This window comes from Furipterus horrens, unplaced genomic scaffold (genome assembly GCF_987537825.1).
Source record: "Furipterus horrens unplaced genomic scaffold, mFurHor1.1.pri manual_scaffold_4, whole genome shotgun sequence".
Lineage (NCBI taxonomy): Eukaryota > Metazoa > Chordata > Mammalia > Chiroptera > Furipteridae > Furipterus > Furipterus horrens.
Window position 1 is genome coordinate 112,773,084 of NW_028327174.1, and position 26,508 is coordinate 112,799,591.

The 26,508-nt window shown below is 39.2% G+C and overlaps 1 protein-coding gene across 1 annotated transcript in view; it reads right to left on the minus strand.

Annotated features, from left to right (window-relative positions):
- Window positions 1-26,508, minus strand: part of NOL8 (nucleolar protein 8) — a 56,655-nt gene that overhangs the window by 2,613 nt on the left and 27,534 nt on the right. Inside the window, exons 7-15 of the mRNA XM_090273933.1 lie at window positions 23,701-25,536; window positions 15,602-15,715; window positions 14,986-15,105; window positions 14,618-14,711; window positions 11,807-11,945; window positions 11,042-11,119; window positions 4,206-4,474; window positions 2,559-2,682; window positions 1,919-1,989 (exon numbers count right to left, since the gene is read on the minus strand). Of these exons, the coding sequence (XP_090130059.1) occupies window positions 1,919-1,989; window positions 2,559-2,682; window positions 4,206-4,474; window positions 11,042-11,119; window positions 11,807-11,945; window positions 14,618-14,711; window positions 14,986-15,105; window positions 15,602-15,715; window positions 23,701-25,536 (2,845 nt within the window). The remainder of the gene's footprint in view (window positions 1-1,918; window positions 1,990-2,558; window positions 2,683-4,205; window positions 4,475-11,041; window positions 11,120-11,806; window positions 11,946-14,617; window positions 14,712-14,985; window positions 15,106-15,601; window positions 15,716-23,700; window positions 25,537-26,508) is intronic.

The window sequence follows — 26,508 nt, forward strand, 5'->3', positions numbered from 1 at the left end:
TCCCCCCACCCCTGTGTTTGTTTTTATGTATTAGGCAGAGCTGCTATGTCACCTGGGCTGAGGCCTAATGTAGTAGATACTCTGTAGGGTCCAGTGGCACAGCCTTCCTGTTCACCCTAGCTGGGTACTCCCGGTGTACCTTCCCTTTCCCCGTATGGGCTGTGTACAGCCTCCTGTTGTAGTTAAGCCTTCATTGCTGTTGGTATGTCAACAGGTGGGAATAACACCAAGGCTGATTGGCTACAAGGACTGGAAGTAACCACTGTGGAGGATGCGCTATGCAGGGGCTCGCCCCATGGAGCAAAACTCTGGTGCCAGCTAAGTCCAGCCCTTGAGTGTGACAATAGTGGAGGTGGCTTAGTAGTGCCTCGACATGGTCTGAAGCTTTCCATAGGATGCTCTGGCTTTGTGGCCTCTCAGGATGTGCAGGCCAAGGTCAGCGATCACCTGTGTTCTGCCTGTGGCAATCTGGCATGAGCTACAAAAGCGATGTGCAGATAGCTACTACTCCTGCTGGGTTTGGAAGTGCCCAGGAGAGGCCAAGCTGTGAACCATGGTTGCCATTAGCGCCAGGCCTGGGCCACTTAGTGAGAGGAATCGGAAACACTGAAGCCAGATGCTACTTATTTGAAAGATTTTAGGAAAGACTGAAGCAGAGCCAAGAAAAGGCCATTGGCATGGAAAAGCCAATAAAATAGCTTGGTGGGCCTGCAAGTTGGTGAGGTGGGGTCCCAGGGAATCACCAGAGTGGGGCAAACAGTGATAGCCAAGTTGATGGAGACTCAAGATATGGCGCACACTGTTGGGGGAGGGCTCAGCAAAGGCACTATAACCTATGTCAGTACTTCTACTTGGGTGAAAGCTGACCCTTCAGCACTTTCTCAGATGCCAGACAGTTCAGGTCTTCCCCTTACGTCCCTTGTACCTTTCAAGATGCTGCCCCAGTGCTGGAACTCAAGAGGGAGTGAGTCTGAATTAGTCCATGTGAGGGCCCTTTAAGAGGAACTGCTTGGGACTCCAGAAGCCCTTCGTCTCACCCAACCACAACCCCTGCTGGTTTTTATAGTTCGAAGTAATGGGGACTTCTCTTCTTGGCACTGGAGTCCTGGGCTGGGAAGCTGGTGTGGGGCTGTGACACCTCGCTCTCAGGTGGCACCTCTCGATTATTATCTGCCACATGTGGGTATGGGACTAGCCTGTTCTGTGTTGCCGTTCCTACTACCAGTCGGTGGCTTTTCTATATCTTTAGTTGTAGGACTTCCATTCAGCTAAATTTCGGGCAGTTCTGAATGATGACTGTTCTGTAGTTTAGTTGTATTTTTGATGTGGTTGTGGGAGCAGGCAAGTGCCATGTTGTTAGGTCGCCATTTTGACCAGAATGAATAGGCGTGATCTGGGATTCCTCTGGGGCAGTGACTACAGTCCCAGATTTGTCTGGAATCCCTGGGTGCAGACTTGCCCACTGCAGCTATAAGGATTTATGCTAATTTTAAAAAATATTTTGTAAAATTTCTAGGATTTTGTTGTTTATATACAATTTACTAATTTGGTTTATGTTTGTGCTAGGATTTAAGAAATAAGAGGTTGCCAAATAGCCTCAGAGTTTTCACATGAATTTTTAGGGTACTAAAAACAGGATTGTTTTGTCTACCATCTAAGCAAGCCCTGAAAACAAAACAAGCTCCTGTTGAGGATAATGAATGAGTGAGAGAGGTAGTTAAGTGGGAACTCTCAGCCCTCTAGAGCTTTACAAGTCAACAGGCATCAGTCTAACAGAGTGGGATAAACCACACAGTAACACAAAGGGTCAGGATTTTTGCCAAACAGTTCTTACTTGGGTGCATTGTATCAGGGATGTGCAGTGTTGACAGCTGTACTATCACCAGTTCCATGCCATTTAATCAAGTAATGGACTTACCATGAAATCTTTTATCATTCTTGGAGAAAAAGAAAAATCTAGTGGTCTCTTTCTCAGGTAATGATGCTTCTCTGGAAAGAGAAGAGAGAGACAGAGACAGAGAAAGATTGGTTGGTTAATCTCTAAATTTGAGAAGACATGTATATGGTGAAAATATAAACAAACTATTCCTTAAGCATATCTGCTTTGTGCTTTGCTTATTTTGCTGAATTAAAGTGAACCCATGCTCTTTGTATTCAACCTTCTTTTCTTCTATCTGAAGCTTTGGTAATGAAGACTTGTTTAAATACAAGCTTTATCCTCCCCACGCTGGTTGCTGATACTCTCTCACCCTACCATGGGCACCTTGTTTGCCAATGTTTCCCATGGGCTGGTAGCTATAGAATTCTCTTTTCAGAACAAGGACTTCAGTGTCATGCTACCTTCCCTGTGCACATCATATCCCCTGCCCAGTGCTATCCAAATCTCAAAAAAAGGAATATGCTCCCCATTACAGAAAGGCTACAGAACTCTCTAAAGAACCTAAGAAAATTAAGTTGCCTTGAAAGGTAAGCTTAGATACTTCTAGAATATTTCTAAAGCATGTCTAATTCCTATTTTACAAATTCTAAGGTGTACCTGTAACTAACAATTTGCTTACCCAGGGCTGGGCTTTCTGTAATGTGTTTCTTCAGTAACATCGTCTTCTGAACTGCTGTCTTGGAAATAAGGGGCTCCTTGCCAGGAATTCTTACCAGGTTTCACTGTCTCCACTTTATAGGTCTCTATATCGTCATGACAATAAAAGATGACAGGACTGTAACTAATAACCAAGTACTTCTGAATATACTCATTTGATGATTTTCACCATGTTAGCATATCTCTATACTGACAATATCTTAATCATTAATTAAAAATAGGTAGTATCTTTTAAAATTTTCAAATATGAATTAAGAGAAGCAACTATCTTTTTTTTTTGGCATTGGTAGGGTAAACTGATAAGAAATATAGTAATATTATTAAAAAATAAAAAAACTCAAGGTTTATAAATGGGCAACAGTTAAAAAACAAACAAACAAAATATATGTGGCACCTGTGCTAAGCAATGAGAAGTCAAAAATAACACAATGTAGTGAAACCAGGTTTCCCTCCTGCTTTTGCATAAATGAGAAAAGGTACATATGTTTATATTTTCAGTTTCCAAAACCTCTTCCTAGAACTGCTGAAAAAAGATACTGCTATAAGATATGGTCATCTCACAATTCCCCCAAATTTCCCAAGTACTTAAAGCACTTCTTCCAGGTTGCTGAGGTGTCTTAATACTCATTTCAAGACCAATTTCTCACACTTGGCTCTCAAAGTTATAATTATAGTCCATAGCCATATTACACCAACTCTGCTCAATAGTTTAGTACTTAACATTGGCATGCAAAAGACAACACAGGAAGGAGAATGAGATGAGCAGAGCACACATTATATTGTGTCTTATTTAACAGTATTTGAAAAACCACTAGATTCTTATACTCCTGTTGGGAGTACCAAAGAGCTGACATATAATACTTAATAGCCAAACATATGAATGCCATTTTAACTTCTGATCTTTCAGAACAAACCACTGTAGTTAGGTGTGCATGTATTCTCCTGTATAGGTATGTAGTACTTTTTACAATTAAGTTACAGAAAAGCTGCACTTCCATTCTGAACACTAGGTGAAGAGTAGGCCCCTAAGAACAGGTATTTTTAACTTTTGTACCATGTTGGCTTTCAGAGATAATTCTTTTGAAATGTAACGCAAAACTGTATATACTGGTATTGATACCTTTCTCTACGTTCTTGCAAATCTTCAAGGATAAAGTTTGAAACAACTGACATATCGATGAAATAGCATATTTGCATAGAGCTAAGGTTACCTATTTCTTTCACCATATACTTGTAGTTGTGGCTTTAAGTTATGGCTTCTCCACATGCATTTAAGAGAAGCTATTTAAATATATGACTTATTATACTTCTTCATGATTATTTCTTTCTACTCAACAGAAGACATGCTGCACATTATTCTCTAGCTTCCGTTCATATGGCTAGAAGTTTGCTCCCTTAAAGCAGAAACAATGTTTTGCTGTGTTAAACACAGCTCTGGGAACACTGCATTTATGGTTATGTGATTTTGAACCTCATAGTTTATCTAGGTGCAAGAAAGAATCATTTCTTCTGCTAATGTTAAATAATTACACTTACTATAGACTCAGTGAATTAAGTTTAAACTGCCTAGAATGATATAGTTTAAAAAAAAAAGAAAAAGGAAAAGTACCTTCCTTTACATCTTTAGTGTCAGAATCAAAAAAGGAAAATGTGAACCCCCCAGGCTGCTTGGCCCCTGTCATGGAAGCTGCAGGGTCATGAACTTCCTTGGCTTTCTCTCCATCACAGTCCTCATTCCAGGGCATGTCTTCCTTTTCATTGTTATCTTTTGTAGCTTGGAATATTTCTTTTAAATCCATGGCAATGTTATAATACATTTCGTTAGATACCACTGGTAGCTTCTCAGCTTCCTCTTTTTTCTTCTTTCGCTTTGCTTTACTGCATTGACATAGACATGTGCACCAAAATGAAAGTCAATTTTTGGACATTTTCCAAAAATCAAGAAAGGAAAATAACATGGCTAATTTTATTATTACTTTTTAAAAGATTTTATATATTTACTTTTATAGAGAGAGGGGAAAGGAGGGAGGGAGGGAGAGAAACATCAATGTGTGGTTGTCCCTTGCACACCGGTAACTGGGGACCTGGCCCACAACACAGTCATGTGTCCAGACTGAGAAACGAACTAGAAACCCTTTGGTGCGCAGGCTGGCGCTCAATCCACTGAGCCACACCAACCAGGGCCATGGCTAACTTTAATTCCAACCTTTCAAAAACCAGTAGGATCCACATATATAAAACTACTTACAAAAGCAGAATCTTGGAATTACAATCTGGAAATTATAAAAGCTAAGATACTAGGTTTGAGTAAAAAAACTCACTTAACCACAACTCACCTCAGTTTCCTTACTTGCAAAATGAACATGTTAAATCAATCTAAGACCTTCCCAAATTCTAAAATTCTAATGATTTTACAAAACTGGCAAGAAAGGTTTTAGTTATAATTCTGTGTTAGAAATGAATTATAAATATGCTAAGTCTAGCTTGTTTTGGAATGAAATTTTTATGTTACTATGAACTTACTCTATATTTAGGAATACACTTTTTTTCTTTGGTCCTAGATAGAGTTACATGACAGTTCCCAATATCAAGTTTTTAGTTAATAAAAGATTAAAATCCTTTTTCCTATTAAGAGTTGATTCCATGTATCAGGTCAGAATTTTAACTGTATTATCTTAAATAGTAAGTGAACAAATGTGTTAAATGATCATCTTATTTATGGGACAATCTCACAGTGAGAAATTTTTAGTACTTCCAACCTAGCTACGATTTAAGACAGCTATGCCGTCTATGAAAGCAAACTCTATAAGAAATGATTTCCTTCAGACAAATGGTTATCATTGAGCCATGATGTAGGGGTTTTAAAGAGATCTAAGAGGTGAGATGAATTCCTGCATTCCTTGAGTGTGGGCTGGATTCAACCTCTTTAACTAATAGAATAAGTTAGATGTGATGGCATGTGACTACTGACAGTAGGGTCATAGAACGTAGTTTTGTTTTCTCCATGCTCTCTCCGTTTTCTGGATCACTGGCTTTGGGGGAAGCAGCTGTCAATAGCCAAGTGAAGAGGCCAACAAGGTAAGGAAGTAAGGCTTCCTGCTAATGGCCCTGTGCCTGGTCCAACTTGTAAACAAATACTATAGCCCTAGTTTATATCTCAACTGCAACATTTTGAGAGCCCCTGCGCCAGAGCTACCTAGGAAGTATTCCCAAATTCCTGACCCAGAGAAACTGGAACCTAATAAATGTTTGAGGTTTCAAACTGTTGCATTTTGGTGCAACTTTTTATACAGCAATATATAACTTATACAGATTTTGGGACCAGAAGTGGGGTGCTGCTGTAACAGAAACCTAAAATGTAGGAGTGGCTTCAGAACCCAAGCAATGGGCAGAAATTGGTAGGTCAGTGAGGTGTTAGCAAAAGCGTGAAGAGCCTTAAAGAAATTGTTAGTGGAAACTACATGGCCATTGAGGAGGCTGAAGTAAGGAGTGCTTGAAGAATAGTGAGGAGATGTTACTGGAAACTGGAGGAAAGGGCATGCTTACTAAGTAGCGATAGTAAGTTTAGCCACATTTGTCACCTTTATTAAAGTGAAAAGTAGAAAACACACCTAATGAACAGGTGATCTAGCTAAGAAAATATCCAGGAAGGTGATGAAGGTTATTTGCTGCTTTTATCTTGCTACTTACCATAAAATGTGAGCAGAAACAGTAAAACCAGAGAAACAAAAATTATAAGGAGTCAGAATCTCATGGTTTAGAAGACTCTCAATCTCCAAAAGACAAACAACACAAAATTCAATAAATAGGTTCTAAGAAAAAATAAAATATTGGACTCTCAGAAAAACATGGTCTAAAGCAGATGTTGGCAAACATGGCAAATGGGGCCAAATCCAGGCTGCTATTTATATATGCACCACAGTTATAAATATTTTTATAGTTTAAATGGTTGGAAAAAAAGTAAAAGATGATTTCATTACATTAACAAATCACTATATGTAACACATTATGTTTTATTGGAACACAGGCTCCCTCATTTGCTGCTAAGGTTGAGTGGAGTCACTGCAGTAGACCACCTGGCCTGCAAAGCGAAATACATTACTATCTGACCCTTAGCAGAAAATCTGTATACTCCAGTCTACATATAAAACAAAATCCTTTGTTAAGAAACTACACATAGGTCAGAAACATCAATTGTTCAAACAATAAGTCTTGTAAGGAGTTTAAAGATGATGTCTCTCAGCAGAAGTCCACAGTAAAAAAGGCTGATCTCAAAATGATTTCTGGAGTGGCTTTTGTCTAATGGAATAAACCCAAAGAATATTCACAGGAGACTCACAATTATTTTAAAAGAATTTCATCAGTATTAATAGAAACACCCCTAGCTTAGACTGATAAATAAGAAGACATTCCACAACAAACAGGCTTTTGAATCCCCATATTCCTACAAGCACAAAGCAGGCTGAGATAATTACTAAGCTGCAAACACATGTGTTAAAAAAACAAGGATGACCTAAAAGGCAGTCAAGAACTATGGAGAATTATGTTCAGGCCCACAATTCTAATAAAAGATCTCGCAATATTTGGCTATTTAGATTTATTTCAGAGCTTCTATAAACCAGTGCCTCCTCTGTGCCTCCTATTTTCTTCTGTTGGGTAGTAGTGCTTACATTGATTAGTCTATACTAGTATCACCACCACACATTCACAGGTCTTCTAATTGAAAAGACAGCACTCGCCGTGGCTGGTGTGGCTTAATGGATTGAGTGCCCGCCTGTGAACCGAAAGGTCGCTGGTTTGATTCCCAGTCAGGGCATATGTCCGGGTTGTGGGCCAGGTCCCCAGTTGGGGGTGTATGAGAGGCAACTGATGGATGTTTCTCTCACACGTTGATGCTTCCCTCCCTCGCTCTCAAAATAAATAAAACCTTAAAAAAACAAACAAACAAAAGACTGTAGTGAAGGTGCTGTACTCAAAGAACAAAAACAGATAGGCCCCATATGCACCTACCCATATGCACCTATATCTAATTTGGATGACAACATCCTAGGTTGTGAACTAACACTACAATACTAAATAAGAGCTGAGACTTCTGGGGAATTTTGGGAGGGGGTGAGTTATGTATGTGGTAGGAATGTAAATAATTTGTGGCCAGAGGGTGGAGGTGGTGGTTTTAAATAAATGTTTGTGATTTTAAGGTGCTAAGTTTTGGACAATTTGTTATGCAGCAATGGATAACAAATACACCCTAGACGTAAATAAAACTAATATATTATACAAACATTACCCACTTATGTACCAGTGTGGATTATCTTAAATAACATACAAAAATTTTATATCGCAGGGACTATGTATGCTAGTTCTACTTTAGTCTGATATGCGGTCCTTTTTAGGAGAAACCTTTAATTTTATAACAATTTTAGATTTATAAAAAAGCTGAAGAGAAAGTGTAGCATTCCTAAATAACCTTCACCTAGTTTTCTCTCATGGTAGAATCTTATAACTATGATACAATTCTCAAAACTACAGCATTAACATTGTTTCATTAATCTCAACTAAACTCAAACTTTATTTTCATTTTACCAGTTTCACCACAAATGTCTTTCTTGTTCCAGGATCTAATTCAGGATACCACATGCCTTCAGTGATTGTAACAGTAGAAAAATGAAGGAACTAAGTCAGGTCAGGTTCCTGTTTGCTTCACATATTTGGCATATTTATCAATCTGACAGCTTATGTATAAGACATAGAAGCTCCTACACAGCAGAGGACTAAATGGTTGCTCCCAAAAGACATGTGTCAAGGCCCAATTCCTGGAACCTGGGAATGTTACCTTATTTGGAAAAAGGGTCTATGTAAACTAGTTTAAGACCTTGTAGAGACTTCCGGACAAGATGGAGGCGTAGACAGACACGCTATGTCTCCCTCCACAACTAAGAAGGAATACAACTACCTCAAAACTAGAAACAAGCAGAAGTTCCAGAAAATTAAACTACATGGAAGTCCAGCAAACAAAGATATAAAGAAGAAATACTCATCCAGATAGGTAGGAGGGGCAGAGCTGGGGCAGAGAGGACACGGTGTTGTGGCGGCAGCTTCGGCGGGCCAGTGGAAAGCCCAGTCACATGTTTTAAAAAGTCAGGAAGGACACCTGGGGAGCATTCCCAGCTCCTCACAGGACCTCACAGCTCCTGGTCTCAGGACTGGGAAAAATCAAGCCTCATAGCTTCTGACTGTGCAGACCAGTGAGGGTTGGAGTAGAGGCAGAAACTGTCGATCTCAGCAGAGTCTGCTTGTTTAAAGGGCCCCCACGGTCCTAGAATGTCCGCAGACCCTCCCACTCTAGAAACGACGGCCATGGCAGCAGCTAGAGGGGGGACAGTCTGGTGCAAAAGTGGAAAAGGTGGCTGGAAAAGGGGCGAGTGCTGGGCTGGCGGCATTGTGCCCTCGCTGACCCCTCCCCCCACATACAGCGCCACAACGTGGTGAAACAGGTCGCCCTGTACTAACAAATCCCTAAGGCTCCGCCTCTTACAACGTAACAGAAGCGACAGCTCTACCTGGGACGCAGAGGGAAAGAAACATAGAAGCCTGTCAGAATGAGGAGATAGAGAAGTGTGGCCCAAAAGAGGAAACGGATCAAGGTTCTAGTGGGAAAACTAAGCAACAAGGAGACAGCCAAACTCACAGATGAGGAGATAGACAACCTAACAGATGCAGAATTCAAAACACTGGTGATAAAGATGCTCACAGGCTTGACAGATATGCTTGAGTACAGCAAACGCATAAGAGAAGTGAAGGCTATGCTAAGTGAAATGAAGGAAAATCCACATAAAACAAATGGTGAAGGGAAGGAAACAGGGGTTCAAATCAATGATTTGGAACATAAAGAAGAAAAAAAACAGTCAACCAATGCAGAATGAGGAAGCAAGAATGGAAAAAAACGAGAACTTCCCAAATTTTATGAAGGAGATGAACACACAAGTGCAGGACGCATGGAGGGTAACGGCCAAGTTGGACCCAGAAAGGACCACACCAGGATGCATCATGGCTGAGATGCCAACGGTGAAAGATAAAGACAGAGTCCTAGGGGCAGCAAGAGAGAGGTGTTGAGTTGCCTACAGTGGGTTGCCTATAGGACTATCAGCTGATTTCTCAGAGGACACTTTGCAGGCAGAAAGGGACTGGCAAGCAGTATTCAATGTGATGAAAGGCAACTTGCAACCAGGATTACTCTATCCAGCAAAGCTATCATTTGAAATGGAAGGGCAGATGAAGTGCTTCCCAGACAAGGTAAAGCTAAAGGAGCTCATCATCACCAAGCCATTATTATATGAAATGTCAAACGGACTTACTTAAGAAAAAAAAAAATCAAAATTATGAACACTAAAATGACAACAAACTCACAACTTTCTACAACTGAATCTAAAAAGTAAAAACAAAATCCAACTAAGCAAAACAGAATAGGAACAGAATCATAGGTATGGGGATCATTTCGAGGGTTATGAGCTGGGAGGGGGTAGGGGGAGAAATGGGGGAATGGTGCAGGGACTAAGAAGCATAATCAGTTGGTACAAAATAGACAGGGGGATGTTAAGAATAATATAAGAAAGGGTGAAGCCAAAGAACTTACATGCATGACCCATGGACATAAACTAAGGGGGGTGGGATTGCTGGAGGGAAATGGGGTACTGGGCAGAGGGGAGAAAGGGGGAAAACATTGGGACTACTGTACCAACATAATCAATAAAATATACTTTTAAAAAAACTTAAAAATAAAGAGTTATTTCAAAACAAACAAACAAACAAAAAAGACCTTGTAACAAAGAGATTATCAAGGATTATCCAGGTAGGCCCTAAATGCAATCACAAGTGTTCTTATAACAGACACAAAGATGATATACACAGAAAAGAGAAGGCCACATGAAGATAGAGGCAAAGATCTATGTAGCCACAAGCCAAGGAATACTAAGAATTACTGGCAGTCACCTGAAGCTAAGAGAGAGATGTGAAATAGATTTTTACCCCCAATCTTCAGAAGGAAAGCAGGCAATCCAATAACTTTGATTTAAGACTCCTAGCCTCCTAACTGTGAGAAAATAATTTTTATGATTTAAAAAAAATTTTTTTTTTTTAATTTTTATGATTTTAAGTTACTAAATTTGGGGTAATCTGTTACAGCAGCTATAAGAAACTAATGTAAATAGGAGGCACCATACCAGAATGAGAGCACATATTATTATTTAAATGCATGAGGTTCCTTTGTCAAAGGTAAGGCTCTCTCCACCATCTCCATAACCTTCACACTAACTTTTTCTTCCCCTGGTCTTAAACTAAACACAGTGTAGATCAACGGGTGGGATATTGGTTACTATCTACTTTTTCATTGTCTGAAATGGGATTAATTCATATGACCCTTCTACTAAAAGAAGCAGCTTGATTTACCTATCTTTTGGTTTATCATCTCTCTTTTTTTCATAAGTGGCATGGTCACGCCTTGTTGGATCATAATGTATGATGTCCCTATGTGAAAAAAACAAAGGAAAGTGTTAAGTTGGAAGAGATAAATCAGAACACTAATGCAAAAAGTTAATAGCAAATTATAATTTAACAATGGAGTCTTTCCAATTTTTGAGCAAGACAATGCTATACAATATCAAACAAAATCTCATTAGAAATAATCACATTTTAAATTATGTAGTTTTGAGTTTTTCTGGATATTTATGTTAATAAATATTAAAAATTATTTTAAACATACTAAAATATATTCAGATAAATGGTATACTATTGGGATCTGCATAAAATATTGCAGTGGGGAAAGTAGAAACAAGTGTGTAAAGATACAGAAAAGAAAACTGGTCACATGTTAGTGATCGTAGAAGCTGATGTACAGGGCCTATTACATCAGTTTTTCCACATTATATGTTTAAAATTTTCTATAATAAACAGTTATATTTATTAACTTTTAAACCACTGTCCACGTTTTTCACTAATGGAAAGAATGCTGCTATGCTATGTAAGAACATAAATATAGAAATAATTTAAGATTAGTTTCTTGAAATTGAACCACTGGGTCAATATTTTTAAGGTTCTGATATATACTGCTACTGCCCACCTCAGAAGTTTAAAATGGCCTAGTTTTAAATTGAGTTCAAGAAGGCATTTATGGCAAAGGAAAATAAGGAGGAATGGGACAGACATAAAGCATACTTAAATCTCTTAGCAGCTACTGATCCTTTACTTGCAGAATTGCTTAAGTTGATATGCAAAATACTCTGCACAATATTCAGGGCTTTCAACTTTTCGGCAGCAAGCTCTTCTTTCTCAGCAGTTCTCCTTTCATTTACCTCTTAGAGGGAAAAGGATAATTAGTAATCTCTTCGCAAATATAACCCGAGAAGTCTCAATCATCAAATATTTATCAATTACCTAAACATATTCAGATAAAAAGAAAAGTTAAACCTCATTTTGCTAAATTCCCTATCCCCAAGACCCTCAACACCAATGTATCCAGAAGTTGCATGACTAGCAAACAAAACGTCTCATTTTTATTTGTAATTATAAAAATTGAATCTGGATTTAATGGCTTTCATTGGGAAGTGTTAACAATTTTTAAAATAAAGACTGAAAAATGCACAGAGAAAGATACTAATCACAAACCTAAAGTAACTGCAAACTGAGTTTATTAACATTCTAGAAATGTAATCTAAATTACATATAAATCTAACAGTGAAAGAGGGTAATTTTACTGACTAATATGTTAGTATACAGTTGCTTCAGCCTTTGATGCAGTAATAAATATTGCAGGAAGAAAGCCACAGGCCTGTATGCACTGGGCATCATGGAAACTATAAGCTGTTATCATCAACTAGTAGAAAAAGACAAATATCAGGGAAGAAAGTTAAACAGATAGTTTGGATTACAGATAGAAATACAAAAGAAGTCTAAGCCTTAAAGGCCGTATCAATTTTTTACAGGATATAAACCAAGAAACAGAAACTAAAACAAAACACTGATTTTGAAAAAATTCTCTACAGAGATGCTCCAAAGGTTTCTGAGGGTTCAAAGGAGGTGTAGGTTATGTTCAAATGAACCAAGAAATGCTTTATAAACCAGGTGGAATATAAGGAAGAAAGACAAAGTAGTGGGAGGAGAGCATGGCAGTTGTAGGAAAACAAAATGAACATATATTTTTAAAAGCACGAAAGAGTTTTACAGTGCATTAGATTGAACCATATGAAAATATTACTATTCAACAACATTTGACTTTGAAAATGGCAATTTCAGTTTTAACCTAATAATGACCACTAGGAAGTAGAACACAAAAGAGCTCAAGGTGTTTGTAAGCTGGTTGTGCTGCTTACCTGAAAGACAGTCTTTGCCATTCACAAAAAAATTGAGCCTCAAAAGTAGGGAAGAAACAAAATAAAAGAGTCTATATCTGAGTACCTTAAGAACTGGTAGTGCCGTAAACAAAAACAGAAAGGTCTGGAGGAGTGGAGAGAGAGAAATTTAAGTTGGGACTTGAATTTTAACATGGGCCCAGAAATACCTGTGAGAAATATCCATCAGGAACGAAGACAAGAATGAATGAAACTCAGTAGAACAGTCAGAATTAAAGATGACCCAAATTTGGAAACTGCCCTCGTAGAAGAGGAGAAAGCAACAGGAACTTACAGAACCTTTGGAAGTGCTTACATCTGAAGGCAAAGGGAAAATTAGTACCCAAGAAAATAAGAAGAAAACCAGTAAGATATGGTATAATAGAGGCAAAAGGAAAAGAACATTTTAAGAAGGGATAGTAAACAGTGACAAATTCTACAAGCAGGTTCAATATGGTGAATTGGCTATTCTCACGTTTGAGGGAACACATACCAGCAGAGCTGTAAGGAGACAGACCAAAGTGGCAGAACTTAAGAAGTAACCTCTATAGGTCACTTCTAAATGTAGGCTATCCCCAAGGTTCTGTCCTTTCCTGTTTTCAGCAAGGGATCTTGAGTGAGAAGCTCTGAAACTAATTTGGTGTGGACCCTGGAGAATTTGCTCTTTGAATTCTGGTTTCTGAAAATGCACAATACATATAATGACCACCTCAAAGAACTGAGCAGAGACTGTATTTACAATAAAGTGAACTGGTTTTGAATAAGATGTAATTTATTTTTCAAGTTTAGAACTAAAAAAAGATGGGAGTGGCAATTCAAAACTGGCAGGGTTGAAGGAATGGCTTTTAGGATATATGACACCTTTCTTTGCAGAAATAAGAAAGGAGATAGAAGAAAGAGGAAGGATAAAGCAGCATGTGAGAAAGGGGGTAACAGGATGTATGAATGATGGGATTAAGATGCAGGTTAGAATAACTCAAGAAGGAAACAAAAAGAGAAGGTGTAAAGAAAGAAATTCTGAGATTGCAGAGGGAAGCAGGGAGTTCACTTGAGGGTAAGAATAGAAGGTCTCGTAGAGAAAGTTTAGAACCGCTGTTATGAAAAACACAAAAGGAAGTCAAAGAGTAGAATTTGGATACTTCTGATAGCATCACCACTGTTAGATATACCCAAATAATGAATTCAGGTAGAATGGCATTCAATAGTACATTCCTTTTTAAAAACCGGAACCCATGATACACACAGGAGGGAAGATGAACAGTCTCTTTTAGAAAGTCAAGTGTAACTTAACTGTCTTCCACGGCCTCACCTGGACCTCCCAATATACTGCTAGGTAAGGACCTCACCTTTTCTCTTATGCCAGAGATGAGAGAGAGGAAGTTGGTGCCTCTGGTGGATGCTATCTATATATTCCTGTCTTTTCTGGCAGCTTCAAGTACTTCAAATTTTATACGTAAATTAATATGTACAAATGAACTCAAGGAGTACTGAAGTAAGCTTAGCATTGGAGTACAAGTTTTACAATCAATGTCTTGGGATAAAGAGTTTCTCCATGTGTTAAACAAAAGAGCTAGATTAGATGACTTCTTAAGGTGTGCTAACTCTGACATCAGGACTGTTTGGAAATTGAGGCATTTACCTTCCTGTTGTTCCACTTCACTGTCACTTTCTAGAAATCGGGAGTCCATGCGAAATCTGTCATCAGTGCCAAAGTGAGACTGCAAATCCATGAGCTACAAAGACAAAACACACACAGAACCGATAGCCCTATCACTTCTAAAGAAGACCCTCCGAGTGCCCTCCTGTCCCCTGAAATTTCAATTAATGTTTGCATAACCTCACCCACCCATGAAGCAGCCAGAATGAGTTGTGGAGGATTTACTCCCAAAATAAACTTTAAAACACAGAGTGCGCATGTCAAGGGTTCCCTGAACTTACCTAGATTTCAGGGCTATGTTGAAAAATAAGGACATGTTGCAAGTTTTATCATTTTCAGTCTTTACTAACCTTCTTTCCAGCTCTACCCTCAAACTGAGGTTTAATTCTGAATCTATTATGATCATCTTCAGAATCAGATTCCTTCTCATTGCTGTCAAATAGCTTCCCAGATGCTCTACTCAAGAACTCCTGTTATGTAAATGAAACATTTATTAAAAACTGAGGCAATCAGTGTTTTCTTTATTATGTAATCTTGGCTCTCACATTTAAGAATCAACAACGCAGATGCATCTCCCAGGAAAGGGTTAATAGTGGTTAGAATGGAAACTCCTGACTCAGTGATATCTACTTGGCCATTCAGGCCATTAGTGCAGAGGCTCCCAATGAAGCCTAAATGAAGTGCGAGGAAAAGGAGGAAAGTTGTTATATATGTGAGAACAGTAGCAACAGGATTTCACTAATATGTCATGGTGTAGATGACATTAAGGTGAGGCTAATGTGGGAGAAGATCTCCATGGTCTCTGTAGTCTCTGTGTGGTGGACTGGGAGGCCCTGGGTTTCACTGTGGCTCCTAGAGGATTTTATATTGAGCATGGCAGTTGTGGGCAGGTCTTGGTATGCAAATGACAGAAATGGATCGGCAGAAGTAGAGGAGTACCCACACGAGACACCATGAATGTCTTACTTTTACTGGTTTCTCTACCACATGGCTTTGCTTCTGAGTGGACATCTCCTCTGTCTCACTTTCACTGTCAGAACCAAAGATGATGTGCGTTGGCTTCTCCTCTGGATGACCATCCTAGAGCAGTCATCAAAGGTATTACATTTTAAGACAACCCCTCATCTCCATTCCCTGCCTAGACTATTTTCCATCCTTTTGTCTTATCTAGTGAATGCCATTATCCACTTACTTTTCAAAGACATAAACTTGTGACGGTCAAGGCAGCCCTGTTCTGAGAAATCACTGTAGGATCAGGCAATGGGTTTACTGAGGGAAAAATGGGAAGGGGGTGGAGGGGAGAGGGAACTCCCATACCAACTCCAGGGTCCACAGGAGCAAGGGGAATGGGGACTACTGGTCATCCTCATGGGCCTGTAGGAGTCCCACCCGCACTTCTGTAGGGACCTTTTTAAATCTTGTCAACCACACATTTTGGTGAGGGTGAATTTGCTTATCAACATATTCAGTAGGTCATTTACATCCCATTGCTTCCCCCAACCCGACCCCTGAACCAGGTTAGTTAACATATCAGGCTAGGTCCATTAACATTTCCGCTGGGAATGGGCTAGGTCCTTCAGCATATCCTTTGGGAACCCCAGCCAGGACCACATTGATTAGCATATATCACAAATCCAGGTGTGCATTCTAGCAGACTCCATGTTCTGACAATAACTTCGTTCTTTCCATATCCAGTTGGTCACCAACTCCCACCAAGTGGCCTTTCTTGGTATCCGTTAAATCTATTCCCACTGTTACTGCCTTGGCTCATAACCTCCTAAAGGCTGTCCCTGGTTCCAGATTTGCCCCATTCTGTTTGTTGTTCATCATGGCCTGAATGTTCTTTCCCAAACAAGAGTTTGGCAAACATTTTCTGTAAAAGTCCAGAGAGTAACTATTTTAGGCTTTGCGGTCTCAGTCCTATATTCTTTTTAAAAAATGACTTAAAAATGTAAAATCCATTCTTAGCTTGGAGGCTGTGCCAACACAGGCTGTGGGCTGCATAGACTGTGAGCTGTAGTTTGTCAACTCCTGTTCCAATATATATATATAAATCATTTTCATTTCTTTGCTTAAAAGTTCTTTAGTCTTTTCAGAGCCTTAAGAATAAAGTCCAACCTGTGTAGACTCTTCACAACCCATATTTATTTCTCTAGCTTCATTTCTTCCACCTCATATACTATACATTTCAGTCATATGAACTGCAAACATTCCCTTTTGTACAGATTGCACCCCCTATTCAGAAATACCTTTTTTCTCCTTTCCCACTCTTTTACCTCTGCCTAACCAGTTTACACATCTCACAAGACTTAGTTCAGGCAGAGGAAACCCCCACCCATATCCTCTGGACCAACCTGGTGCCTCCCAGGTGCTACCAGGACATATAGGCATACTTCTCTCAGCATGTGGAACTTAACTGCCACCTTCTGCCTACTACACTATGAGCCAATGATCATCTGAGACAGGGACCATGATTCTAGACCTCATTCTATAAATGTAGTACCAACAGAGAAGGCCTAGAACTTCATAGGTACTTAACAGTTGTTAAAATAATAAAGGATCATTATAGCAAGTCTTGGCAAGATGTAAATCACATAGGTAGTGATTTATATGTAAATTGAGACATATTAGGATACATTACTTAACTATACTCATCCTAGTTTCTAAAGGAAACCATCAACTAAAAACAACAATGACAAAATTTAAATGTTTTCCTTAAATAATTTAATTTCACTTCTGTCAAGATACTAAAAATATGTGGCAATAAAAGTTTCTAACTCAACTTCCGGCTAAGATGGAGGCCTAGATAGACATGGTTCATCTCCCTCTACAACTAACAAGGAATATACAACTACCTCAAATCTGGAGACAACCAAAATTCAAGAAAGCTGAGCTGCATGGAAGTCCAACGAACAAAGTTATAAAGAAGAAATACTCATCCAGACAGGTAAGAGGGGCAGAGAGGAAGCAGTGTGGTGGCAGCGGCAGTGGCAGGCTGGCAGAAAACGCAGTAACACATTTCAAAATGTAGAGAGGGACACATGCGGAGCACTCCCAGCACCAGATCAGACCACACAGCTCACAGTTTCAGTGCTGGGGAAAATAAAGCCACATTGCTTCTGTCTGTGAAAAACAGTGCGGGTTGGGGTGGAGGGAGAAACTGACTATCTCTCAGTATAGTCAGTTTGTTTAGAGGGGTCTCAAGGTCCTAGAACATCCACAGACTCACCCACTCTGTGAACCATGGTCAGGGAAACAGATAGAGAGGTGCCAGTCCCATATGGGAAGTGGGAGAAGTACCTGGAAAAGGGGCAAGTGCTGAGCAAGGGGCATTGTCCCTTCTCAGACCACACACCCACATACAGCACCACAATGTGGTGAAACAGGTCGCCATATACTGATGAATACCTAAGTGTCCAGCTCTTAAAACGTAACAGGTAGAACAGCTCTACCTAAGATACAGAGGGAAACGCAAGGCCTGTCAAGATGAGGAGACAGAGAAGTATGGCTTAAAAGAGGAAACGGACGAAGGTTCCAGTGGAAGAACTAAGTGATGAGGAGACAGCTAACCTAACAGACAAAAAGATAGCCAACCTAACAGATGCAGAGTTCAAAACACTGGTGATAAAGATGCTCACAGACATGACAGATATGCTTAAGTATGGTAAATACAGTAGTGAAGAAGAAAAGATTATGCTAAGTAAAATGAAGAAAAATGAACACAAAAGCAATGGTGAAGGGAAGGAAACTGGGGTTCAATCAATGATTTGGAACATAGGAAGAAATAAATAATCAACCAGCAGAGAATGAGGAAGCAAAAATGGAAAAAAAGGAGGAGAGGCTTAAGAACCTCTGGGACAACTTTAAATGTGTCAACATCCGAATCACAGGGATTGCAGAAGGAGAAGAGGAAGACAAAGAAATTGGAAACTTATGTGAAAAAAAAAAAGGAGAAAAATTCCCCAAATTTGGCAAAGGAAATAGACATCCAAGTCCAGGAAGAACAGAGAGTCCCAAACAAGCTAGATCCTAAGAGGACTCCACCAAGACACATTATAATTAAAATGCCAAAGGTTGAAGATAAAGAGAGAACCATAAAAGCAGCAAGAGAAAAACAGAAAGTTATCTACAGAGAAGTTCCTATAAGACTATCAGATGATTTCTCAAAAGAAAATCTGCAGGTAAGAGGGGCTAGCAATAAGTATTCAAAGTGATGAAAAGCAAGGACCTACAACCAAGATTACTCTATCCAGGAAAGCTATAATTTAGAATAGAAGGGCAGATGAAGTGCTTACCAGACAAGATAAAGCTAAAGGAGTTCATTATGACAAAGTCCTTATATGAAATGTTAAAAAATCAAATGATCCTATCAATAGATGCTGAAAAAGCATTTGATAAAGAATAACACCCATTTACGATGAAAACTCTCAGCAAAATGGGAACAGAGGGAGCATACCTCAACATAGTAAAGGCCATTACAAGAAACCTGAAGCCAATATCACACTCAATGGGCAAAAACTGAAAGCACTCCCCTCAAGATCAGGAACAAGACAACGATGTCCACTCTCTCCACTCCAATTCAACATAGTCTTGGAAGTTCTAGCCATAGTAATCAGAAAAGAAAAGGAAATATAAGGCACCCAAATTGGAAAAGAGGAAGTAAAACTGTCATTATTTGCAGACGACATGATAGCGTACATAAAAAACCTATAGACTACACGAAAGAAACTACTTGACCTAATAAGTGAATTTGGCAAAATAACAGGTACAAAGACAATATTCACAAATGGAAGGCATTTCTGTACAGCAACAATAAAGTATCAGAGATAGAAACTAAAAAAAAAATCCCAATTACCATAGCAACAAGAAAAATAAAGTACCAAGGAATAAACTTAACCAAGGAGGTAAAAGACCTGTACTCGGAAAACTACGTAACCCTGAAGAAAGAAATTAAGGAAGATACAAATAAATGGAAGCATATACCATGTTCATGGATGGGAAGAATCAACATCATTAAAATGTCCATACTACCCAAAGCAATTTATACATCCAACGCAATCTCTATTAAAATACCAATGACATATTTCACAGACCTAGAATACTTCAATAATCTATATGGTACCAAAAAGATCCTGAATAGCCACAGCAATCTTGAGGAGGAAAACACAGTAGAAGGAATCACAATACCTGATACCAAACTAAACTTCAAGGTCATTGTAATCAAAAGAGCTTTGTACTGGCATAAGAAGAAACATATAGATCAATGGAAGAGAACAGAGAGCCCAGTAATAAATCCAGGTCTATATGGTTAACTAATATTTGACAAAGGAGGAAGGAACATAAAATGGCGTGAAAGGAGCCTCTTCAACAAATGGTGTTGGGAGAACTGAACAGGGACATAAAAAACAAAAACAAAAATGAAACTAGACCACCAACTTACACGATATACCAGAATAAACTCGAGATGGATAAAGGACTTAAATGTAAGCTGTGACACCATAAACGTCCTAGAGGAAAACATAGGCAGGAAAATTTCAAATATCCCACATAGCAATATTTTCACGGATGTATCTTCTAAGGCAAGGGAAATAAAAGGAAAGAATAAACAAATGGGACTACGTAAAACTAAAGAGTTTCTGCAGAAGAAAACATAAGCAAGATGAAAATGGAAGCAACTGTATGGGAAAACATATTTGCCAATGATACATCAGACAAGGGTTTGATCTCCAAAAAATATAGAGAACTTATACAACTCAACACCAAACAGACAGACAACCCAATTAAAAAATGGGCAAAGGACCTGAACAAACACTTCTCCAAAGAGTATATACAGAAGGCCAATTGGCATATGAAAAAATGCTCAAAATCACTAGCCATCAGAGAGATGCAAATTAAAACCACAAGATACCACCTCACACCAGTCAGAATGGCCATTATCAACAAGTCAACAAACAAGTACTGAGGAGGATGTGGAGAAAAGGGAACCCAAGGGCACCGCTTGTGTGGGAATATAGCCTGGTGCAGCCACTATGGAAAACAGCATGGAATTTCTTCAAAAAAAAACAAACAAAAAACTAACAATGGAACTGCCTTTTGAACCAGAAATTCCGTTGCTAGGATTATACCCGAAGAATCCTGAAACACCAATTCAAACCTATGCACCCCTATGTTCATAGCAGCACTATTCACAATAGCCAAGTGCTGGAAAAAACCTAAGTGCCCATCTGTAGATGAGTGGAACAAAAAACTGTGTTACATTTACATGATGGAGCACTATGTAGCAGAAAGAAAGAAGGAACTGCTGTCATTCGCTACAACATGGATGGAACTAGAGAGAATTATGCTTAGCAAAATAAGCCAGGCAACGAAAGACAAATACCATATGATTCACCTAATACAGGAAACTAATGAATAATAGAAACAAAGGAGCAAAAATGAACGAAAGGCATGTAAACAAGGAGGTGACTAACAGTGACAAGGGGGGAGTGGGGAGGAAGAGAAAGGGGTAAGGGGAATGGTTTAGTCAAAGAACATGTATAAATGACCCATGCACATGAAAAACAGGGTGGGGATTGACTGTGGCAGAAGGGGTGGGTAGGGTAGGGGAAAGAAATGGGGAAAAAAGTGGGACAATTGTAATAGAAAAGCAAACAAAAATTTTTAGTGGGGAAATTAAAAAAAGCAAATAAATAAATGAGCCAGCAAAACCACCCCCCAACAACAAATAATAACTTCCTATGTAGGAAAGGGAACAAAAGAAAGTGTAAAGCATGGAAATGCAATTTTAGTGAATATTAGAAGAACAAGGATTTTACTTCACACTATATTTTTCTCCCTACCTGATCCCTCCAGAATTTGGCATTCTGAAGAAGTAATGACATAAGGCTTTTAGCATAAAACTAATAAGACCAGTTGCTAAGAGAGGTATTGTTTACCGAGACTTTGACTGAAATGTCATGCCTAAAGGAAGCATGCCTGGGCTCTGGTTGTTACCAAAAAGCCCTGAGGAACTGGGATTGACTTTTGAATGGAATAAAAGCTCATGAGAAAAAAGGCCTGATACCTTGGTTGCTTGTGTGGTCCATGGCAATCTTTCCAGGGAAGAAACGAAGGTTGCTTTCATGAAAGATGGCTAGAAGGGACCTTAAAGCACAACTGAAAACCCGAAGGACTTGGAAAAGACAGGTGTTTACAGGCAAGGCTGAATTGCAGGTATGTGGCTCAGCTTCTGTGCCCTGAAGGGCAGACTGAAAATCAACCTAAAGGTACCTTGTGTAAGTTCCAGCAAAGGAGACATAAAGATCATATGTGATCATTTGCTGCTCTTGTTGTGTTCATGCAAACGAACAAGATAAATTAAAACTGGACTTAATGTGGTCCTGTTAATGACAAGGAGAGTAATCTTAAGGAAAAAATCACGATTCAAGGAAAATCACAATGCTCAGTGGTACACTATAAACTAGTGCAGCTGTCTTTAAAGTTTATTTTCATTTAAAGTTTGTTTTCATTTGAAAGTTAAACTAGGTCTGTGACAACATCAAAGATGCTTAATTTACAGGCAAGAAGAATGTGAAATGCCTTGCCACTGGATGTGTTACCAATAAGACAGTCTCGGAGATTTAGAGAGTGGTTTGTGGGTTATGTTGCGTAAACTAACATCTGTGTTCTCTTTTCATAGGGCATAAACCTATGATCTCATTACCTGAGTGATTGTCTGTACATATAGGCCTCACTTAATCTTGTCTGCATCTCCACCTCCTGAGACTCAATGGTTTCGCCAAACCAAGTGGTTGGGTTGGGGAAGTATGGGGTGGTCTGTGGGCTTCACTTTAAAACTGGTTTCTCTTTTCTATCCTAATGGCTTGGACAGAAAGTGCCTAGAGGTCTGAGGGGAGGGAAACCCCTCTGCCCAAACTAAGTATAGTGGGCAAAAGGGCTTTGGAGAGGTGTGACATGCCTTGCATACCTTTCTCCAAAGAAGGCTTTTTTTCCCCTAATGTGGGACATTGAAAAATTAATCCCTGCCTTTTGTCATGTAGTGGTTATAGTTTTAATGATGCCTTTTAACCCTGCTGCCAAATCTGTTGCCCCAGAAAACAACAAGGATGCCAGCCTGTTAAATCAAGCACGCCACTGCCCAGTGACAGCCAACTGACCTGGAGTCTGCAAGATCCTTCCGCATGTGGGAAGGCAACCCTCCCCTCCACACCCCCACTCTTATTAGGGATTTGTGGACCCAAGGGTAGGTAGGACGATGACCATGTCCATCTTGAAGCAGCTAGAGGAGCAGGAGACCTTCGCCCATTGTCCTTTACAAGATTATAAAGGGTCTTAAGTCTGAGAGAGGAAAATTGTTACAGAGCTGAGGTCCCCCCCCTCCCATAAAAAAAGCTGTATTCAAAGTAGTGAAAAGCAAGGACCTGCAACCAAGATTACTCTATTTGTCAAAGCTATCATTTAGAATGGAAGGGCAGATAAAGTGCTTCCCTGACAAGGTAAAGCTGAAGGAGTTCATCATCACAAAGTCCTTATTATGTAAAATGTTAAAGGGATTTATTTAAGAAACAGAAGATCAAAACTATGAACATTAAAATGACAAGTTAACAACTATCAACCAGAGAATCTAAAAAATAAAAACAAAAACAAAGCAAACCAGAATAGGAACAGAATCACAGGTATGGGGATCATTTGGAAGGTTATCAACTGGGAGTGGAGAGGCGGAGAAACGGTGCAGGGATTAAGAAGCATAATTGGTAGGTATAAAATAAACAAGGAGAAATTAAGAATAACATACATGCATGACCCATCGACATGAACTAACGGGGGTGGGATTGCTGGATGGAAGGGGAGTACAGGGGAGAGGGGTGCAAAGGGAAAATAAATTGGGACAACTCTAACAACATAATCAATAAAATATACTTTAAAAGACGTTTCTAACTCAGGGACACAAAACATGAAATTGGTGGATGATATTACAAGGACCTCTAAAGGGGCATTTCTACCTTCATGGAAAGAAAAGGATACAGTTTTAGAGTTGTAAAACCAGAGTCTGAAAATATACTCACCAAATTTGCCAGGGCATTATGAATCAACTTCTTTTGTACTTCTTTTGCTTTCTGCTTTTCCTCTAAGGCTGCCAAACGTTTCTGATTATCTTCAGCTTGCTTGTCCTTAGCATTAACATCAGATGAACTATCAACGAAAAGTAGAAAGTCAGTTTCACTTCCCTGAGTGTCCATCCTGCAGGAGACTTCTGGGGATTTCTCAGGGACCATGAGACTGCTCAGGTCAGGCCTCTTTTCAGAGCCACCTCCTGTCTTTGAGGACCCGTGGCAACAGTCTTCATTAAAGCCTCTCCTGGGAGTCTCTGCACCAAGACTTACAGAGTTCTTATCTTTTAATGTCAACAGACTAGAAATAGGAATTCTACTTCTCTTTTCTGAACTGCTAGGTGACACCACTTTGTAATTATGGCTCTTAGAAATGAACTGTCTCTTCTGAAGCTGAATATGGTTTGGATCTTCTGCTTCCTTTGCACATTGAAAAGAAGTCGGTTTGCTTGATGGGCCATTAGCATATTGGAATCCCTTTTCCATAGACATGTTAGTGAGATCCTCAAGTTTCAGGGAATTCTGATTTTTATTAATATTGTCAGAGGCAACATCCTCTTTAAAAGATTTTTTCACCAATTCCTTCCCATAGAGACAGCTTACTCCTTTGAATGCCTGGAATTTTAGCTTTAAGTTGTTTTCCTTTGGTTTCTGTTTTCCAGGGTTGTCCTCTTCTTCTAAAAGGGAAGCCACAATCTCTTCAGGATAAATACACTGTTGATCTCTGTGGAGGCCACCAGAAGCCCTGCGGCTCTTGGAGGCTCTTTCATACTTGGAGGTGGTTTCCCAGCCATTGCTCTTAGTATCTTCTTTTGGAGCCTTCAGGTCACTGCCAGCCAACTGTCCCAAATCATCTAAAGTGAGAGTCACATGGAGAGAGTTTTTCATCATGGCGTTATACTCATCTTCCTCAGACTCAGCTGACTCTATCACAGAATCAGCATCCTCACTGCTACTAGAGTTGGACAGAGATTTACAACTAAGATGCCTAATTCTATTGTTGATGGCTAGTTCTATGTTGTTTTTTCTTTTTTGTACTTTAATAAAATGACCAGAAAGCTCACAGTTTTTTCTATTTTTCAAAGTTTTCTTGTACATAGACTTTTCCATTTGTGAAAATACTGTACTATTTTTGTCCTTACTGACATTTTTTTTCATCGCAACATCATCTGTATCTCCTGAATCATAGTCGCAATTATTACCCACAACATTATCTTCACTATTAAGGCAAGAGACATTATTTTTGACGCCTAAACCTGTTAAAGAACAAAGTTTGTAAACATCTGATCTGAAACCATTCCTTAAAACATCAAAAGGATCATTTTCAGATTCATTTATTGAGGACCATGTAGTTCTCTCTAAGTTTTCCTCTCTTTCAATCATTAGTCTTAATCCATCTTCAGGATCAATATCAACATCAGACATGCTATTTTTGTTCTTTTTAAGTTTTTGACTATGAGTACCAGGTAAATGGGGTGATTTAGGAGTAATGGGATCATTAGGCATTTCTTGAGCAGTCTGTTGCTGTGTTAAGTGTTGATTCTTCATTATTATTCTATGGTGTCTTGATCTTATAGCCAAAGATGCAGTGGAGCTCTCATCCTTATGCACTTTTACTATCTTCTTGGGTGGGCAGTGAAGGTCAGAAAATTTCCCTTGCCGTTTCTTATTTATAGGATCATTCCCTCCTTCCAACTCCCAAGTGAGACTGGATATAGGAATGGTATTTGTGAAATCCTCCCCTATTTTTTTTAAGTTGTGGCAGTATTTTGATGGATCATACTTCATAATGTTTCCAAAAGTCAAGGAACAAAACAGGGCCTAGGTTTTAGGAAAACCTGTCAATCTGGTGAAACAAAAGGAATACTTTTAAATCATATTCTTAGTTTCCTATCCAACAAAATGAGGACTTCATTAGGTGACCTCAGATTATCTGGAACTGAGCATTCTATCTAGAGTTAAAACAAAGCACTATCACTAATAACTGGAATGAATTACTTGAGAGGAAAAATTAAGCACCATCACTATTAATCTGCAGAATATCTACTTGAATGTAGACATTACAGCAAAGTAATTCAGATTATATTCTAGATATAATCTGTTTTCTGTAAATCCAAGAGAGAAATCCATCCACTGAGCTGTTGCCATAAAGCAGGGCATGCCCTAGACACTGCATGCCCTTAGATCTTAAATGTTTTCATCTTCCTGCCTTCTCAATACTGTCCTATCCTAGCTGATTTTCCTAGCTCAATAAGACCCATTTTACATCTACTCAGTCTCTGTAGGGTGTTTTATAGGTCTTTATTAGAAAGGTAATTATTTATCAGGGCGTGTTTTGTTGCTAATGTTATCCAGAAAAATTCTAGTTAATGTCAATGTACTGTGATGACAGTTGGCATTTGCTGATTTCCTAAAACACATGAACAGGCACTAATAAGTTCTCTTAAATGATCACTTTCAACGAGTGTCCATGGTCTCTCAGCTTCACACTTCCCTTCAATATCCTCCTCTTTACTCTCAGTGGCTGCCATTGGTAGGAAGCCAGAAGGTAAAGAGAAAGTCACTATTTCCCTAATTTTTGTGCCACTGGCATGGAGGACAATAGCAGCAGCTGTTGCCTGGGCTTCACTGACCTCAGTGGCACAGTAGTCATACCTTTCTGCTTCTCTAATTCCAAAAGGTAGCAGTTTGTTGGAGTTATCAGTCTCTGGGCAGCCCGATATTCAGCTTTCAGCTTCTGTAGCACTTTAAACACACTGGATA